The 18,317-nt window shown below is 33.0% G+C and overlaps 1 protein-coding gene across 3 annotated transcripts in view; it reads left to right on the top strand.

The window, feature by feature from the left end:
• Positions 1-18,317, top strand: part of SPOPL (speckle type BTB/POZ protein like) — a 92,606-nt gene that overhangs the window by 67,471 nt on the left and 6,818 nt on the right. Inside the window, exons 6-12 of one of the 3 annotated variants that reach the window (XR_003566744.1) lie at positions 4,701-4,878; positions 4,957-5,012; positions 8,817-8,939; positions 12,336-12,478; positions 12,568-12,621; positions 13,852-14,514; positions 15,737-18,308. Coding sequence is in view for 1 of the 3 variants with exons in the window: in XM_027835640.1 (XP_027691441.1) it covers positions 4,701-4,878; positions 4,957-5,012; positions 8,817-8,939; positions 12,336-12,478; positions 12,568-12,621; positions 13,852-13,996 (699 nt within the window). In the remaining 2 variants the exon portion in view is untranslated. Of the gene's footprint in view, positions 1-4,700; positions 4,879-4,956; positions 5,013-8,816; positions 8,940-12,335; positions 12,479-12,567; positions 12,622-13,851; positions 14,692-15,736; positions 18,309-18,317 lie in introns of those variants that run through there. The other 2 variants (XR_003566743.1, XM_027835640.1) reach the window with 2 other exon arrangements.

Raw genomic sequence — 18,317 nt, 5'->3', positions numbered from 1 at the left:
TTTTTATAACTTATTTTTTATAAAATTGATTTGCTAATTTTTATATTGAAATACATTTTTAAAATATTTTGGAACACTGATAATCAAGAAATTCAGAATTAAGGCTGTAATTAAAAATCAAGTTCTTTTTTTGATACATCTTTTGGGGGAAAAAAAAGACATCAAGTTTTCCTTTCCATAATACATTAGTCCTCTCCTAAAAGACCCACTTTATATGTTGACAGCTATCAGATTTAGTATTTTGAATCCCAAAATACCTAACACTCTTTTAACTGTTTTGTATATATGTGGATAGACTAGGGTATCCCTGAAGTAGTATAGAATCATTTTAATCATGGACAAGATAAAGAAAAGTATATATAAGCAATTTATTATTCTCTCCTACCAAAACATATCCTCATCTTTTATCTAGCCCAGTCTCACTGATGCGACTTCCTTCCACAGCATCACCAGCACTGCTTGCAGAAGAGGAGGAAGCGTTGCACAGAGCCTACATAGAGAACTGCCTCCTCCCCCTCCCCTGCAAGTGGTGCTGTAGGCAGGTAAGGCAGTTTGGTGCTATTCTTTTTGTACAAAACATAACCTGGCCTGCAAATTACATACTTCATTGTAGTGACCAGGAGGAAAACAGGTTTTTTAGGAGCAAGCTGATTTTTATTATAAAGTATTAAATGGCAATATAAAATTATTTTGGGAAAAAAAGTATTTGAGGAAGCAGTAGGAGAAATAAAGCACTGGCTTAACCAATCTTTTTTTTTTTTTTCCTGTCATCCAACAGATTGGAAATTCCCTTACAAATACTATAAAATTAGATTGGCACCTCCTGGTGCCTGGCATAGATTCACAAGAGTAGGGTAAGGAAGGGTTGGTATCTTGGGGAGATTGGCCCTTGAGCGACATGAAGTGCTATCATGTAGCCCTGAGTCATTAGGTTAGTTAGTATTCCCCTGAAAACTGGGTCAGTTTTGAGCATTTACTTCCCATCAGATGGGTCTGAGAGGCCTAAAGTAGTCATAAGTCCCAACAGCTCTAATTTTTTATGGAACAGCAAGGTTGAACGGGATTCAATAGACAGATGACTGGCATAAGGCCAACTTAGACCTAGAGAGGAATAGGCTTCCTTTGTACTCTTCCTAGTTTATATTGTATTTTGTGGGTCTGGCCCAAAAGTGGACCATCTTTCATATTTGAAGAAAGAAGTGGTGAGTTTTTCTGGTATATTTATACTTTTCATTTACCCTTTTGAGGTGACATTTTACCTCAAAATGTCACCTTATCAGCCTTATTTCTGAATTTCTGATTCTGAGCTTCAGTCAGAAACATTTATAATTATAATTATATACTCTGGTCTCATTTTAAATAGAAAGCTAAATGTAATTAAATTTTCTCTTTTTTCCCCTATTTTGAAAGTTAGCTGCTCATAAACTTTAGCTAAATTATAACTCATCACTACACTCAGAAATTATTTCCCTAAATTATTTTGTGATATGGAGTATTGGTTAAAATTCTTGGTAGCCATATTGATGCAATAAACTTATTCATGGTGTAGAATATTTTAAGTTATGGCAGAATGGTACATTTCATCCATAATTAATTGCGATTGTTTAATTTTCGATTAATTATTTCCTAAAGAAATTCAAATCATTTTCTTCCCGCCACCTTTCCCTCAACTCTTTATACTAAATGCATAATTATAGTTAAATATATAGGCAGAAGTTAAGCATTCTGAGAAATCTTTACGCTTAGGCTAACTTTACACAGCTATCGTCTAAATCATCATCATTTCTTAAATAGTATTAGTTTCTTAAAATATTTACCTTTTCTGTTTACAGAGATTTATATAGTTTCAATCCATGCCCTCTAAATAAATTGTAATCTCGTAGAGTATAATTTCATTCATACTTATGTGGACTAATAAAAGCCCATGGATATGATTGTATGATAATATAAAGGGGAAAAATAATACTAAGTTGGATTATAAAAACAAATAGTGAATGGATACCAGTGAGAAGTGAGTAATTGGGATTATGTAGTCAAATGGAATTAGAAACTGTCATAAGCATCTTAGTCTTGAGGTAAGTCAGAGATAGGTTATATATGATCAATCTAGAGAAAGCTTCCTGGAAAAAAAAATGATAGAGAAGTTTGTCAGTGGATGGGACAGAAGAACTCTGGTCTATGGAATTATAAAATATAACACAATATATTGAATTCAGTCAAGGAATTATTTCTGTAGCTTTTATGTGATTTTTTTTGATAAGGTGCTTTCTTAACAATAAGTAAAATACATTCCATCATACTGAAAATATTTCTTATATTCTAGACACAGTGAAACCAGTCTGGTAGAAAGAGGATTGTAACCTGGGCAAAATATATAACTAAGCTTTGAATAGTACTGCAAGGTTTGCAAAGTGCTCTCTGTTCTCTCCCAACCTCCTGCCCCCCCAGGAAACCTGTGAGGTGTAGGTAGGGTGAATATTATTAACCTCATTTTATAGATAAGGAAACAGAGATTAGAGAGTTAGTAATATTTCAAAGTCATCTACTGGATATCATATCTATGATTTGAAACCAAAGTCTTGCTTACCAAGACCAGTGCTTGTAAATCATGCTATCTTATGAACCATTTATATTCTCTTGCCTTTAGTTGCTTTATTTATGAGATCAGGACTGGATTAGATAATTTCCAAGGTTCTTTACATCCCTAAAATCTTAACAGTATATTAAAGTCCTGTATTTGTGTATTTTCCCGTGGATAGAGGCTTAGCACTAGAGAGACCTTGCTCAGATGGAGTTCAGCCTCTTTGTTTTGTAGATGAGAAAACTGAGACCCAGAGAGGGAAAGTAACTTGCCTAAAGCCAATGGGCTGGTTATTGATGCGGCTCGAACCCAGGACAAAAATCGATTTCTTCCTAACTCCTAGTCCATTGGAAAAGAATTTTAAAAATAGGTTTTCTAATTTTCGTAGAGAGAATATAGATGCTATATTTTGTTTATTTTTTAGTTTCACTTATTTTATTAGTAGTGTACAATGAAAAAAAATGTTTCTTGAGTTGCCATAGGCCAAGAATTTGTTATATGGTGAACCATCTATGATGAGCCCTTCCATGCTTAGGCTAGGTCTTGAACAGTGTTCTATTGGTGGAGGTTGAACTCTTATGTGAGCAAAGTCTCTCTAGTGCTAAGCCTGTTAATATCTGTGGAAAAATACATGAATATAGTACTTTAATATATTGTTAAGACTTCAGAGATGTAAAGACTCTTAGAAAATATGTAGTGCAATCATGATCTCATAAATAAAGAAGCTAAAGACTAGAGAAAGTAAATGGGTTTATAAGACAGCATCATTTAAGAGCACTGGTCTTAGTGAGCAAGACTTTGGTTCAAATGAGAGAACTTAATTGCTGCAACCTTCCAGTACTCTGGATCAGATATTTATGCCATAGTAAGGGATCACAGTAGGACTTTTGTGGGTTGAAGTTTCAAATGAAGTATAGAGTTTTATAGCAGATTAGGATATATCCACAAAATTTGAATTATATAAATTCAAACTTTTTGTATCCAGGTGACTATCATAAAATTAAAAAGAAAATCTCAATAGCAGGACTGACAAATTTGTCTAATTTACCTATTTCCAAAGCAGCTCTTCTGTATAAATGAGATAATGTATAAATCCTTTCTAAACCTTAAAACTATATAAATGTAAGCTATGTTTGTTATGTATTTTTGTTAGCGTTATGTATTTTTGTTATCATTATATATCTATTCTATTGATGTTTCTATATATCTATAGATATTGTCTACATGTAGACAAGTGACATGTGCAACTAACTTTGATTTTAAAAGTTCTTAGAAAAATTAAAGGAAATATACATGTACAGGTGTGTGTGTGTGTGTGTGTGTGTGTGTTTAGTGGAAAAAGCCTATGTAATAAACTAGATAGAAATGATTAACTCATGCTTGAGTTATTATTGCGGAAATTTAATTATTCAGTGCTTCTAAGTAATATTGTGATAGCTTTTGGCATATAGTGTAGAATCACTTTGTTAAATACATGTTTATAAATAAATTTAACTTGTGAATTACTGGTTAGCTATGATGAATTGGAGAGATATAATTTATATATCATAGTAATAGGAATCCTTATGAAAAAGAAGCTTTAAAATCTTTGTCTATTCACTATCCCATAGTTATAAGTATGGTATCATAACCAAACTGAAATTCTCCATATAATTTAGGCTATCCGGTGGATACCAATATATGGCCTCTTATATATGATAAATTGAAATCTTAAAAATTAAGGAAATTAAGCAGTTAGATGAGTTTTAGTATATGTGACACATGGAAATCTGGCACCTAATTGGACGTCCATTTCTTCCATGAATTATTATGTTCTGTAGTGCCTTTTCTGTTATTTATCCTATATAGAAATAGATCTTTGTAAACCTTGTATTATTTTTACTACTTCACTCAGTAAACATTTGTTAAGTGCTCACTGCATGCCAGGTATCTTATTAAGTTTTACTGCTTGTAATGTAAGTAAAAACTTAATGTGTTTAGAAAGTAAATAGTCGGCATAGAAAGGTGAAAGAAATTACACGTGTATTTTAAAGATATGAAATGTAAGTGTTGGTATTACAGCTAATGATCATTGGTACTCAGTTGTGATGGTGTTTTGTTTTGCTGTGATTTTTTGCAGGTAAGCGTGGTCCAAGATTCAGTAAATATATCAGGACAGACTAATACAAACACTTTGAAAGTACCTGAATGTCGACTAGCAGAAGATTTAGGGAATCTCTGGGAAACCACGAGATTTACTGATTGCAGTTTTTTTGTAAGAGGACAAGAATTCAAAGCTCATAAATCTGTTCTTGCAGGTATTTTCTGCTTTTGTATCAAAACATGTTTATTTTTTTTTCTAAACATGAATACTAATGATTAATTTCTTGTTACAGCTCGCTCCCTCGTTTTTAATGCAATGTTTGAACATGAAATGGAAGAAAGCAAAAAGGTAAATGAGGGGTCAAAGCTTTTATGTTATTTTTAGCATTTTTTTTAAAGTATGCATATTTGGAAGGGGGAACCCTTTACATTCTGTTTTAAATGAAACTAGGATGATCTCAGAAATGCTTATCAATAAAATCCCTAAGTGTAAGATGTTACCCCAAAAAGATATAGTAGAAAGATAGAAGGGAGAACATTCTTCAATAAATTTTGATGATAACATATATAAAGCTTTTTGCAAACCTTAAAACACCATATAAAATGATAATAAAGATGGTGATGATGATGATGGTGCCAGTCATTCTTCTGTTTTCTCCAAGGTTTGAGCACAAAGTTAACTGAGCTGGAGGGGGGTGTCTTACCCAAATGCTATTATGTTAATCTGCAAATAAGGATTTGTGGAGGTAAAGTCCTGAATTAGGCCTCTGAAATTCAAGAGAAATCTGTATGTGTCCCTTCTCTGCCTATGATTACTTTTACATTTAGATTGGAATCAAAATAGATTCAGAACACCTTCTTTGTAGTATAGCTTTCATTCAGTATTCAAAAAGCATTTATTACGAACTTATTGTGTCCATTACAATGTGTTAGGCACTGATTGAGAGTTTAACTTAGGTTTTAAAAGATGGGTAAGAACTGAGCAAATGGAGTAGGAGGAAGATTCTTGGAACAGAGAGGTGTCTGAGCAAAAAGCATAGAGGCAGGAAGGCATAACTTGGAGTATGACTGAAGGAGAGGAAAATAAAAATAATGTTGAAAAGAGATGATGGTATTAGGACATCAGCCTCAGCTACTCACTTTTAAGACATTGAAATTCAGAAAGAATAACAGATGAATGTGGGCTAAGTGTATGAAATGCTCTGCCCAAAACTACCAATGAACCTGATTAAAATTACATTAGGAAATGTTGCACAAAATAAAGAAAAGTATAATACAACAAAGGTAATGTTATTTTGTCATTTTCAAAGTCAAAATGCATCCCACAGGGATCCATTTGCATTTGAGTTTCATTGCCCTGTGCTAGCCCCATTTACTTATCCGAAGCTGAACAAGAAGCTTCTGTACAGTTTACTTGGCAAGTGATTATCTACACCTTTCTTGAAGACCCAGTGAAAGAATCCCCTACCTCCAAAGCTGCCTTGAAATTTAAGATTTAAACAAAACAAAAAAACAAAGATCTTGTCAACTGGTAGGAGGGAGAAGAAATTGAAATGTCAGATTTTATAAATTGGGCTCAAAGATCACTGCAGATAGTGACTGCAGCCATGAAATTAAAAGGCATTTGCTCCTTGCACAGAAAACTATGGCATATTTGGACAGCACACTAAAAAGCAGAGGCATCACCTTGCCAGCAAGGTCTGTACAGTGAAAACTGGGTTTTCTGGTGTGTGCCTGTGAGAGTTGGACAATAATGAAAGCTGAGCATCACCGAATCAACACTTTTCGATTGTGGTGCCTGAGAAGACTTGTGAGAATCCCTTGGACAGCAAAGAGGTCAAATCGGTCAATACCTGGTCACATACTGAAGCTAAAACTTAAATACTTTGGTCACTTAATGAGAAAATGGGACTTACTGGGAAAAGAAAGCTTAAGTTTAGTAAAGATTGAAGGCAAAAGGAAAAAGGGGACAGCAGAGGATGAGATGGATAGTGTCATGGAAACAAAGAACATGAACTTTGCCAGACTTCAAGAAATGGTGGAGGTCAGAGGGGCCTGGTGTGCTGTGGTCCATGGGGTCAAAAAGAGTTGGACATGACTGAACAACAACCTCCAAACAAAGTTCAGTTTACTTTTGGATAGCTGTTTTAGGAAATTTTCCTTTAAGTCTGTTTCTGTGGGATCTGTTCCTACTTCTGGGGAAAAGCAGGATTTAAGCGATCCTTCTTCTACATAACACTTTTTCAAATGCTTGAAGGACATCTAACATCCTTCCTAAGTCCACTCTTCCTACTCTTTTCCCCATTTCCTCAACCTGTCTTCATATGACTGGGGTTCATCACTTTCTGGACATGGTTTTTCCTTAAAAATAATACCCAGAACCAAATAAGATACTAATAAGATAATAAAAGAGGCATTGTAATTGTGGCAGAGCGTAACAGGATTGTCACCTTTTTTTTCTTGTTCAGTTCTGTCTAGCAAGCATTTATTAAATTCTTTGTATATTCCAGGTCTTGTGCTAGGATTTGGGTATTCAAAGACAAAAAATGACAAGAGTAAATCACATTCAGGAAACTTTTTTCCTTACTGTGGTGAAGCAACAAGTCCACTGATATATAAATACAAAATAATTTCAGCCTGTGGTAGGGAGGAGAAAATGCAGTGTTCTGAGTCAAGCTAGACATTGTAATGAATTGAAACATTTCTAGACCACCTAACTTTTATCAAAAATATTAACACTAGTATGGAAAGAATTTTCGATACTATATATAACATTGGTATATAAGATACAACATTGGTTCATATGGACACAACTCCACTATTTTCCATAGTATTGTGATCAGTAATCAGGATGTGTCAAGTTCTAGGAGATTTGCTGGGCTTTTATACTTAGGTGACCAGGGAGCTACTACAATTTTTTGATCCTTAGTCCTCTTCAACCAATAGGTCTTGAGGTTTTAGGGAAAAACTAACCTAACTTCTCAAAGAAGTTGTTGCTTTTATTGAGGGGATAGGGTGAGAGAGGGAGGTGGAATAAAGCCCAAAAAACTGGTAGGAACATGAAAGGCTTCCTGTGGGAGGTGGCATTTGGGTTGTTCACTGAATACAACTAGGAATTCCAAGAGGGTACAAGTGGGGAACAAGGACAACTGGAACAATTTGTTTTGTTCTAGAAGTAAAAAATAGCCTATTGGAAAGGCATAAAGGTAGGGGAGAGAATACTTAGGCACAGTAGGCACAGCACATAGGTCAACTTGGCCTACATAAGAGTAAGAAATGGAAAGTCTGTTTGGAATGATAGGGTTACAGATTTTCAAGGGTTTTAAATGCTGAAAATGTTTCTGTTTTATCCTGAAGGCAATGAGGATCCACTGAACTTTTTTATCAAGAGAATGACATGGTCATACCTATACTTCAGTAATAATAATCATTTGTTGGCTGTGTGGAGAGGTTGATTTAGAGGGTGGAGGTAATTAGAGAAAATGAGAACAATTAGAAAGCTAATATGCTAGAGTGAGAGTTGAGGAGAGGTTGAACTGGAAAGATGCGTACAGATGAAAAATCGTTTGTAGAGATAGAGTCAACAAGACTTAGCAACTAGTTGAATATGGGGTCTGTGGAAGAGTGAAGGGTGCTTTAAGAGTTGGAACCTGGATGATTTGGAAGCGTGGTGGTGCCCTTAAGTTAGGAAGACAGGAATGTTGGGAGAGGCGATGGGTTTAATTTTGGAGGCCATTTCACCTTGGGACATCCAAGTGAAAATTTCCAGCAGGTAGCTGGTGACAATGGACCGGGGCTTAACTACCTCTCATTTTATCAGATCTATTCTACTCTAAATGGAATCTCTTTGATCCTGTTTCACTTACTCTGTTTCTTATCCCCAAGCAGATTCTGAACCCTTAGGAGTTACCTTAAAAGCTTTTTTATCCACTCAGTATTTTTCTAAAATGGAAGTGCATTTTGTGGGCTTTGGAATTACTGGAAGGATTTTTCAGTTTCTTAGATTTTAAAATGAAATTATTAAAACATGGCTTTAAGATTTTAAATGTATAATAAGTAGTAGGCTATATAGGAAGAAGTAAACTAGGTTTCAGTTTATTTTTTTAAAAGATTAATTCTGGTTCATGTTTTTCTCTTGTATTTTAAATAACAGAATCGAGTAGAAATAAATGATGTAGACCCGGAAGTTTTTAAAGAAATGATGAGATTCATTTATACAGGGAAAGCACCAAACCTTGACAAAATGGCTGACAACTTGTTAGCAGCTGCAGACAAAGTAAGTAATTTGTTTTTAAGGGGCTGAAAAATGTCCCCAAGCTTGATGTTTATTTAAAGCTGTTATAAAAAATAAAACCTTTAAATGTCTTGAGTTGTAGAAATAATCTGTAGCTAACTCTTGATGTTTCTTTTGAAATAATATCCAGTGGGTAATGTTGAGAAAGGGGTTTTTTCGAAATGAACAAAGTTATAGTAAAACTAATTGATTTTGAGGGAAAATAATTTTGGGAAGAAATTGTATTGTAAACTAAATAATTTTTAATTGCATTTTTATCCCCTGTGAATATGTCACTTTTAATAATAGTCTCTTACACAGTAAATATGAAATGCTATATATTTTTATTTTTGTAAACACTTATTAAATCCACTTTGCAAAGCACTCAATCATATAGCTTTTTTAAAAGTCCATTTGTATAATCTTTGCTTCAGAAATAGACTTGAAAATTCTTATTTGTAGAGAAAATAGCTTTATGTTGTATTTTGGGGAAAAGAGGGAATGTGATTGAAATATCAGAAAATTTAAAAATTCTTGCTTTGAAAAGAATTGAACTTTTTTTCTTTGCACAGAATGTTTTTATTTATATTTTCCTTATACTAATATTAAGAAACGTTTCTTATTCTTTCTGAATTTTTTTTGAGGGGGTAGTTGGAGTTAAGTGACTTGCCCAAGGTCACATAGCTAATAAGTGTCAAGTGTTTGGTCTGAGGTCAAATTTGAACTCAGGTCCTCCTGACTTCAGGGCCAGTGCTCTCTCCATTGTGCCACCTAGCTTCCCCTCTCATTCTTTTTAAACTTGCAGCAAATCACTGAGTGGGCTAGTTAGCTCAAATATATACGGATTAATAAAGATGAGGCTAATGAATAAGAATGAATAATATAGACAATGCTAATCAACACTTGGATAATACAGTATTGGTTATCTATACTATATTAGTATAATTACTAATATAAACTAATTCACTTAGAGAGCATGGTATATTATAGAGAATACTAGAATCAGATTTGAATCTAGGTTTGGCCAGATCCAGCAAGTCACTTAAGTTGTCTTAACCTCAGTTTTCTTATTTTTGAAAATGGGAATGAACTAAATTACTACTTGACACAGATGTTAGAAGGATATATATGAAGTAAGTTCTTTATAAATCTTGAAGAGATATATAATAATATTCTGGTAGCAATTATCATTGATTGGAGAAATTAAAATTCAGATGTTCTAAGGATTTCATTATAAAATACAAATAATTATATTTGATAATTTCCATCATTTTAGTATCTGTAAATGAATTAGATTGCAGGTGTACTGCCAAATTGAAGTATGTATGTGCAAATTATTTTAAAGCTTTTATTTTAAGTACCTATTTTATTTAAGTACCTATTAAGTACCTTAATAGGTAGTACTACCTATTAAGTAGTATTTCTAAGTAGATTTTATTTTAATAAATCAATTGAGAAATGCAGGACTTTTGGAAATCAGATTTGCTTACAGTAACTTAAAGTTTTACATGCATTTCTATGCCTTTGAGCCTGACAGACAACCTTATGTAAACAATGACAGCTTTTTATTAATAAAGACACCTTAATGTACTGATTAATCTTAGCCAGAGCCACATATATATGAATTTATGATTGCCAGAATTCAACACTTGCCATTAAAATTATGTAAAAATTAGGCATTGCTTAATATATTACTTAAGTTTATATATAGAATATGTTCAATGGTGATGTTAGTTCCAGGAATGAGCGCTGTTTCTTACATTGTAAATGAAAGCAGCGATTAGGGATTTCAGTTCATTTTAGCATTAAGCAGAAGTCACATATCTTTGAATTTACTAGTTGTGATTTGATTGGGTGAACTAATCAGAAGTATGTTCCCTAATAAATTTTGATTCTTAATGACAACAGTATTATGTGATTACAACTTAACACTCTTAGGATACTCTCACCATTTAAAGTGATCAGTGTTGGTTTATTTGCTTACGTTAATATAAGAAATTATCTTTTCTCTAAAAAAGCTGTAACATAATTTACTTTTGAGGAACACGCTTTAAAGTGCCTGTACTTCATTTTTCTTTCCATTTTAAAGAAATCCCACATTATTATTATATAGACATGAATGAATAAAGTTAATGTTCTTAATTCTTATTTAAAATAATATTGATGTAGCAGCTATTTAGCAACCCAGAGACAATGAAATATATTGCCACTCTAATTATTGCATTCAATTTCTTTAAGGACCTGCTGTGAACTGAGTACTGTCTTGGTCATGGTTATGGTCATGGTTATGCTTCCACATCTGATATCTCCCAAAGGAACAGCAGACAGGTTTCAGAAATTCACTAATATAATTATTTCAAAAGTTGGGGGTGATGTTTTCATTCATTTGATGCATAGTCACTTTTCCTAGCCATGTGTACATTTGGTCTTGATGTAGGCAAACCTATCAAGAAATTAAGTACAACTTATATGAAAATATATTATTTCTATAGTTACATATTAGCAAGGATACCTGTAGTTCAATATATATGTTAGGTATGGCCAGAATAGTCTCTATTACTTGACAGTTATGAACAAAATCTTTGGCTTTGTTAAGCTTTTTAATATACTAAGTAACTTTTTAAAAAATTCAGCAATAAATACCCAGCTGATAACAATTCTCCACTTCAATATAGAAAGAAATGAGCAGTAGATTGTAGAAGAAACTATCTTTTAAGAACTCTTAATTGTGGTTGTTGGATGACCCCTTACTGAATATATCACAGTTTCAGAAAGAAAATTTATCTTTTACTCGAAGTGTATTCATGTTTATTTCATATTGTATTAAGGAATGATACAAGTCCAGAGCTGGGACTAGGGCTAAGCACCTGCCTTAAATATATTGAAGGACACATTTTAATGCCACTTTTTACAAACTTACTATTTGTAATGACAGAAAATTCCACTTTCTTAGGGTATATTTTGTGACACCTCACATCACGATGGAAGGCTCTGAGCCCCAGTACCATATCCTTCCTAGGCACACAACAATGAAGAAAGACAGGTTTTATCAAGAATTTTTTTTTTCCTGTGATTCGGTTTGTGCAATTCAGTGCCACAATTTTCAGACCTTACCTAAGGCACTCAAAATCTTGTCCCGGCTCTGTATAATCGTAGTTTCACCTGTCTCTCCCCCACCCCCCCATTTAGTTTGTTTCTACATACACATTTTAGGGACTGGAATTTTTGTAATATTAATGAAAAGATATTTTCATAAAGTGGGTAGAGATTAGGCTTTTAAAATGTCCTTAGTTTCCTGTTGTTTGCTTTGACTTTATATTCTCAATTGCATGTATGATAATTTCAATAATTAGTGGTTTGAATAAAGGTATAATTGTCATGTGTTTTCCTTTCCAATAGTATGCACTGGATCGGCTGAAGGTGATGTGTGAAGAAGCTTTGTGTAGTAACCTCTCAGTAGAAAATGTTGCTGACATCCTTATCCTTGCAGATTTGCACAGTGCCGAACAGTTGAAAGCACAAGCGATAGAGTTCATTAATAGGTAAGTGATCTCTAGATTTTAATCAGCTTGTACCTTCACCATCTGTGCTCAAACAAAATTCTCTAAGTATGCTTACATTTTCATTGCAGGTGCAGTGTACTTCGACAGTTTGGGTGTAAAGATGGGAAAAACTGGAACAGCAAGTAAGATGACATCAGATTCTCATTTTATTTTGAATTCTATAAATGGGAATAAATATTGCCATGGGCTTAACAGTCATATCTATGAATATAATTTGCATAATTTCTGAAAGTAGCTTTCTAGCCTTCCATTATCCAGAAATGAGAGTAGAGTGGAGAATAGAAACTTCAACAGTTTGAAGAATTTTCATTTTTCTGTTCTATTTCCATATTCATCTGTTTAGATCATGCCAGTAACATTTTAATGCCATTATTTTAAATGATTAAATGGCATGATCTAATGGTGAGGAAGAAGAAAGGAATGTTTAAGAAACAGTTCTAAGAAAACTCATTTTCACATGGTTTTACAACCTTCTGTGGTTGAAAAGTCCATACTCTAATTAAATGTTTTGGTTATACTTTATGCCAGGTCTAGAAACTATCTCTGCATCTTTCTCTGGTAATTTGCCCTAGATGGCTAACATTTATATAGAAATTTAAATTTTATGCATATTATATGTAATACTTGCATCATTTCATTTAGCCTTCACAACAACACTATGATGAAGTGTAGGTATCCACATTTTACAGGTTAGCACACTAAGATGCAGTGTTAAGTAACTTCTGGTAAAAAAAGCTCCTGGTAAGGATTGAGTAGGCTTAGAAAACTGTTGAGTCCTAGACTCTTTCTACTGTACAATATTACCCTGAGAAAGTAAAAAATTAGATATTGCTTCTCATTTATTGTTATCTGCACTGTTACATATTATCAAACATGGCTGATGATTTAGAAGGATAAATCCCTGTGAAATATGTTATAAAAGGTTGTTTTTTTTAGTAGGTTTATCTAGTTGATACCAGGTACTGTTATAAGATACTGACTTTGGGAAAATAATAAGTAGACTTAAGTTGATCACTTACAGGATACCTATAATATGATGTGCACACAAGTGCTCAGGAAACAGTGGTTAAACAAATGAATAAAAATTCTTAATTGTGTTTGAAATTAGTTGAATAGTGAATAACTCATTCATACCAGTTTGGCATCACATGGCTAAAAGCATGTTTTATTGTTAGTTGCATGTTTTATTTTTAGTTAATATTTTATATTAATGGATTGTACGTTTTCGACATCTCTTCTTGGGGAAAGTTTTAAAACATTTAGAATTTTTATGGCTGTTGCATTTTATTCTTTTTTAATATTACTTTTTATGAAATATCTTTAATTAAATGTTTCATTCACTTATTTTTCAGCCAAACAACAGACATAATGGAAACAGCAGGCTGGAAATCTATGATTCAGTCCCACCCTCATTTAGTGGCAGAGGCCTTCCGAGCACTAGCATCTGCACAGTGTCCACAGTTTGGTATTCCACGCAAACGACTAAAACAGTCTTGAAATCTTCCATGAACTTTAGAAAAAATCAATTGACTTTTACTCCTCCAGGTTCAGATGGATTCTAATATACAAACCATAAACAAGAATTGTTTTTGTTATCCTTGTCCACAGAACAGAAGCTGAAAAAGCATTGTTTGCTTTTCAGATGGATAATTTATGGTTTAATCTTCAGCTTTAAATTAGACTGATTACTCTCTAATTCACTGCAAGGCCTTAAATTATCTTCAGTGACTTCTAGTTCATATAGGCTAATTTTTTTTAAATTGTGCCTTGTCTTTTTGACTAGGCTATGCAGGATTGCACTAGCTCCATAATGCAGTAAAATTGATAACTGAAGATATTAAGTTTCAAAAGGATCTTCCATTGTTTTGAAAAACAAAATGAATTTTATAGTTTCTGGTCCTGTGCTATCTCGAAGGTTAAAACTAGGCTCTCCTAAAAACACTTGAATTGGAGATGACTACAGAAATGCTCCAGTCCAAGTCTTGTGAATACAGGAGAGCTTGCTTACCTTCAAGGTAAGTTATGGCAATACACTACTTTGATTCTAATTTATTTTTCATTGTAGGGGCAAATATGCAATGGTTTGGCCTGGAAGAATTGTATTTTCAATACAGTTTGTAATACATGTCTGTATGTTAACTGTCCAACAAACTTCGAGAAACACATAATAAACTTTTGCCTGTGTTTCTTCATGCCCTAGTTAATGATGTTTGAGAATTAAGGTTAAGGTGTCAAAAAATTTGCTCTTAGAAATTTTTTATTTATTTTGACCCACGTTTATGTGAAGATTCCTGGACATGCAGAAAGTATACATATAATGACCAAATGTATATTAAATTAATGGGCCAAATTAAGAATGATAAATATGCACTTTTAATGTGTAACTTTTTTGTATACTGAGTGGTACATATATATTTTGCTTTTGATTGAATTAATGAGGTACAGTTAATGTGTCTTAACTTTTAGGGAAAAAAATTATATTTGGAGCCAACTGGGACACTCATTTTGTTACCATGGACAAGGAAAATAACAATTTAAGTCAACGAAATTGATTATGAATTTCACACACATTAGGTAACTGATGTACTCTCCCTTTGAAGAAGGCACATAATAAAACAAGATCCTGAGCAGCTTGCTCTCCTCTTTTTCCTTTTATGAAAAATTGTGTGCAACTATATGATTTCTGTAAAGGGATGTGCACACTAGAGGAGATGCCTCTCTCTCCCTTATGATAAGTATTCCAGGCCACATTTACAAGCATTGTTCTCTTCTCTTCACCCACCCCCACTGTCTTAAGTTAATGTGCATTATGGATGATATTGAAATTCTGCATAATGTGAACAGGACAAACCATTTGAAAACTCCTTTTCATGGGCCAGTTCTTATATGAATTTTAGCTTTAAATAACATTTTCAGTGTTCAATAGCTTTGTTTACAATTTGAGGGGGGTGGCATATCTGCAATGGTGCACAGTATAGGAAGAGCAGGAGAGTAACTGTTGAGTTACTGCTTTAAATTTACTGTAATAGTGATAATATATAAATTGATTCTAGGCAAATTTTTTTTGTTTGATCACAAAGGAAGAAGTGTCTCACTGGAAAATAAAACTTATTAAATATATATATATATTTACATTTATAATTTTATTCACAAAAGATTGTAATTTGCCTGTAGAGTTTTACAGTACAGGACAAAGAACTTTAAAATTTATCTCCCAAAATTATTTGTATTTCCCAGGTCTTCACCAGTCATCCTAATGTTTAAGGAAGAGAATGTACATGTATTTACACTTAACACTGAAAAGTAAGCATTTATTTACAAACTGGAAAGAGTTTAAAGGCTTGTACTTTAAAATCTTTTAAATCTCTTTCTGTAGTTCTAACTGTATTGTGTCAGTTTTGAAATTGGAAGCATCCCTTAGGCAAGCAGAAAGATTAAAGTTGAGCAGAAGATTCCTTCCCTGATAACAGGCTCTTTCTGTCCTTTGGAGCAGTAAGAAGAGTAAAATGCACACTTCCCTGACTCCACCAAGAGATTGAGCTATATGCGTTTACAATGTGAAGTTATAGTTATTTTCTTAATTTTTTTAAACTCCTGCTAGAGATCTCCAAGACTGGCTACCTGGGGTATAAATAATGTTTCCTCCACCTCAGTTTAGTGAAGTTTTTCTGCCATGTATTATAGTAAAATTTAAGATATGCATATATGTGATGGTATGTGATGTATGTGTGTGTGTGTGTGTATGCAAATACATATATATATATATACACACATTATACAGAGATATATAGATATGTACATATACACACATACACACATATATCTCACACCATGCATAAATTCACTGCTAGAAACTACAGCTCTAAAATACAGTAACTTAGTAATGTTTGTTACTGTGTAATATTCACTTCAGCTTGTTCTAATATAATATCACTGTCTATTGGAAAGCTTAAGGATTTTATTATAAAGATTTTTTAAAGCTCAATAGCACATTTTGTACCAAAAATGTCAAACGCTGTGCTGTAAGAATATCTACGTTTGTAAAAAAAATGTCCACTTTTCAGATAATTCAATGCATACCTTCCTTACACTAACAGAAAATTGTATGGCATTATTTTGCTTGTTTTTATTTATTATGTATATTTTCAGTTTTGTTATGTCTTAAGGAAAAGGTAAACAGTTGCTGTATTCTCAAGTGGATGCATTCATTATTAGCTCTTTGGTTGCATTTAAACCCCATGCAGCATTCTCAGTGGACCCTAATGACTGTCCAAAACATCTTTGTCCTTTTGAATCACCAGCTTGCTTCTTTCTATGTACCCTTTTTTCACTTCTGGGGGCTTTCCCCTAGAAATGTAGTGATTAATTTCAAATGTTCTGTGTTATAAAGTAACATCACAAAATGTTCTTATTCAGGCTAAGATTTTAAAACAGTGTGTATGTTCGCGTGTGTTTTGTTTTTTAAAACTGTACAAGTGTTTGGAGCACAAGTATGAAGGTGCCATAACATTTTGGCTTGCCAACATTACCTCCTTAAATATTCACGTCTACCACCTTCAGACTTTTTTGGAGAATCTTGCATGTGTTGTGTGGTCATGTTGCGTGTAGATACACGCTTGTGTGTGTATGTGTGTGTGGTATTTTTACAGAGGTAGATTTTTCTGAAAATAGGACTCAGTTAAATCTTAAAATGACAGGTTAGTTTCAGATATTTCATTTCAACTTGTTTTATTTAGGAGACAGTTCAGGAAGCCAGGAAACTATAAAATACTTTTTTATATGGTCAATTTACTGCATACTGAACTAAGAAAATACAGTGCCTTTTTAGGACTTCTATTATAAAATTAAGTTATAAAACATTAAAATATCTTAAGTTTTTTCAAGTATTACTGATGCATATGTAAACTAGATTGAAAATAAATTATGAAAAGATTGGATTAATTTATTTCCCTCTTTGACATTGTAGTAAGCCACAACTGAAATATGAAAGTGAGTGTTCTTTGCTGATGTGTAATTGAGAACAACATTCCTAAAATCCAAGTCCTTTATTCAGATGATTTTATTTTAAAAATCTAACACAAGCAGTCCTATACAGTATTCTTGAATGGGAAGAGTTTTTTTTTTCCCCTAATTCAAACATGTCAGGTATTTATATTTGCATTCTCATGGTCTAAAATAAGTATTTTAAGAATGAAATTTTAGGAGTTCATTATTTCCTTGTAAAGGTGTTTCATAGTTTAAAATCAACATTTTAGTCCAGATTGAAATGTATATCCAAATTTTAAGTATTCACTTCATTTATTCGAAATTAATATTAGTCACAGATTTTAATGTATTGGAAAGACACACACACACACACACACACACACACAGAGCTTCCTTATAAACTATCAAGATTAAACTAGTTTAACCAGTGCTCTGCACATAGTAGGTGCTTAATAAATGTTTGCTGAATTGAATTTGACTCACAGCTTATTTTCTGTTTGCAGTAAATGGACTTTATATTTGAAAGAGAACTTGTGGGAAATCTTTAGATGTTTGACTTCATCATTATGCGCAGCAGTCCAGTTAATTCTGTATTCCGTGTTTAGAATGAAGGCTTAACTTAAATGAGTCCTGTTTTGGAAAGAAAAACATTGTTATGATGATTTAAAGACCAGTATTGGGGTGGGTATGATTTAGAAAATTCATAATATATGTATAAACACTTGCATCAAACCGGCCAGCCTCTTTTTTTAATCAGCTGATGTTAATGTTCAGATACTTTTTGTATCTTGTTGCTGAAAATATTTTTGCATTTCAGCACATCAAGTTACAA

This window comes from Vombatus ursinus, unplaced genomic scaffold, assembly GCF_900497805.2.
Source record: "Vombatus ursinus unplaced genomic scaffold, bare-nosed wombat genome assembly UNPS02014816.1, whole genome shotgun sequence".
Lineage (NCBI taxonomy): Eukaryota > Metazoa > Chordata > Mammalia > Diprotodontia > Vombatidae > Vombatus > Vombatus ursinus.
The sequence above is the reverse complement of the archived record's forward strand: the minus strand, read 5'-3'. Positions and strand labels throughout refer to the sequence as shown.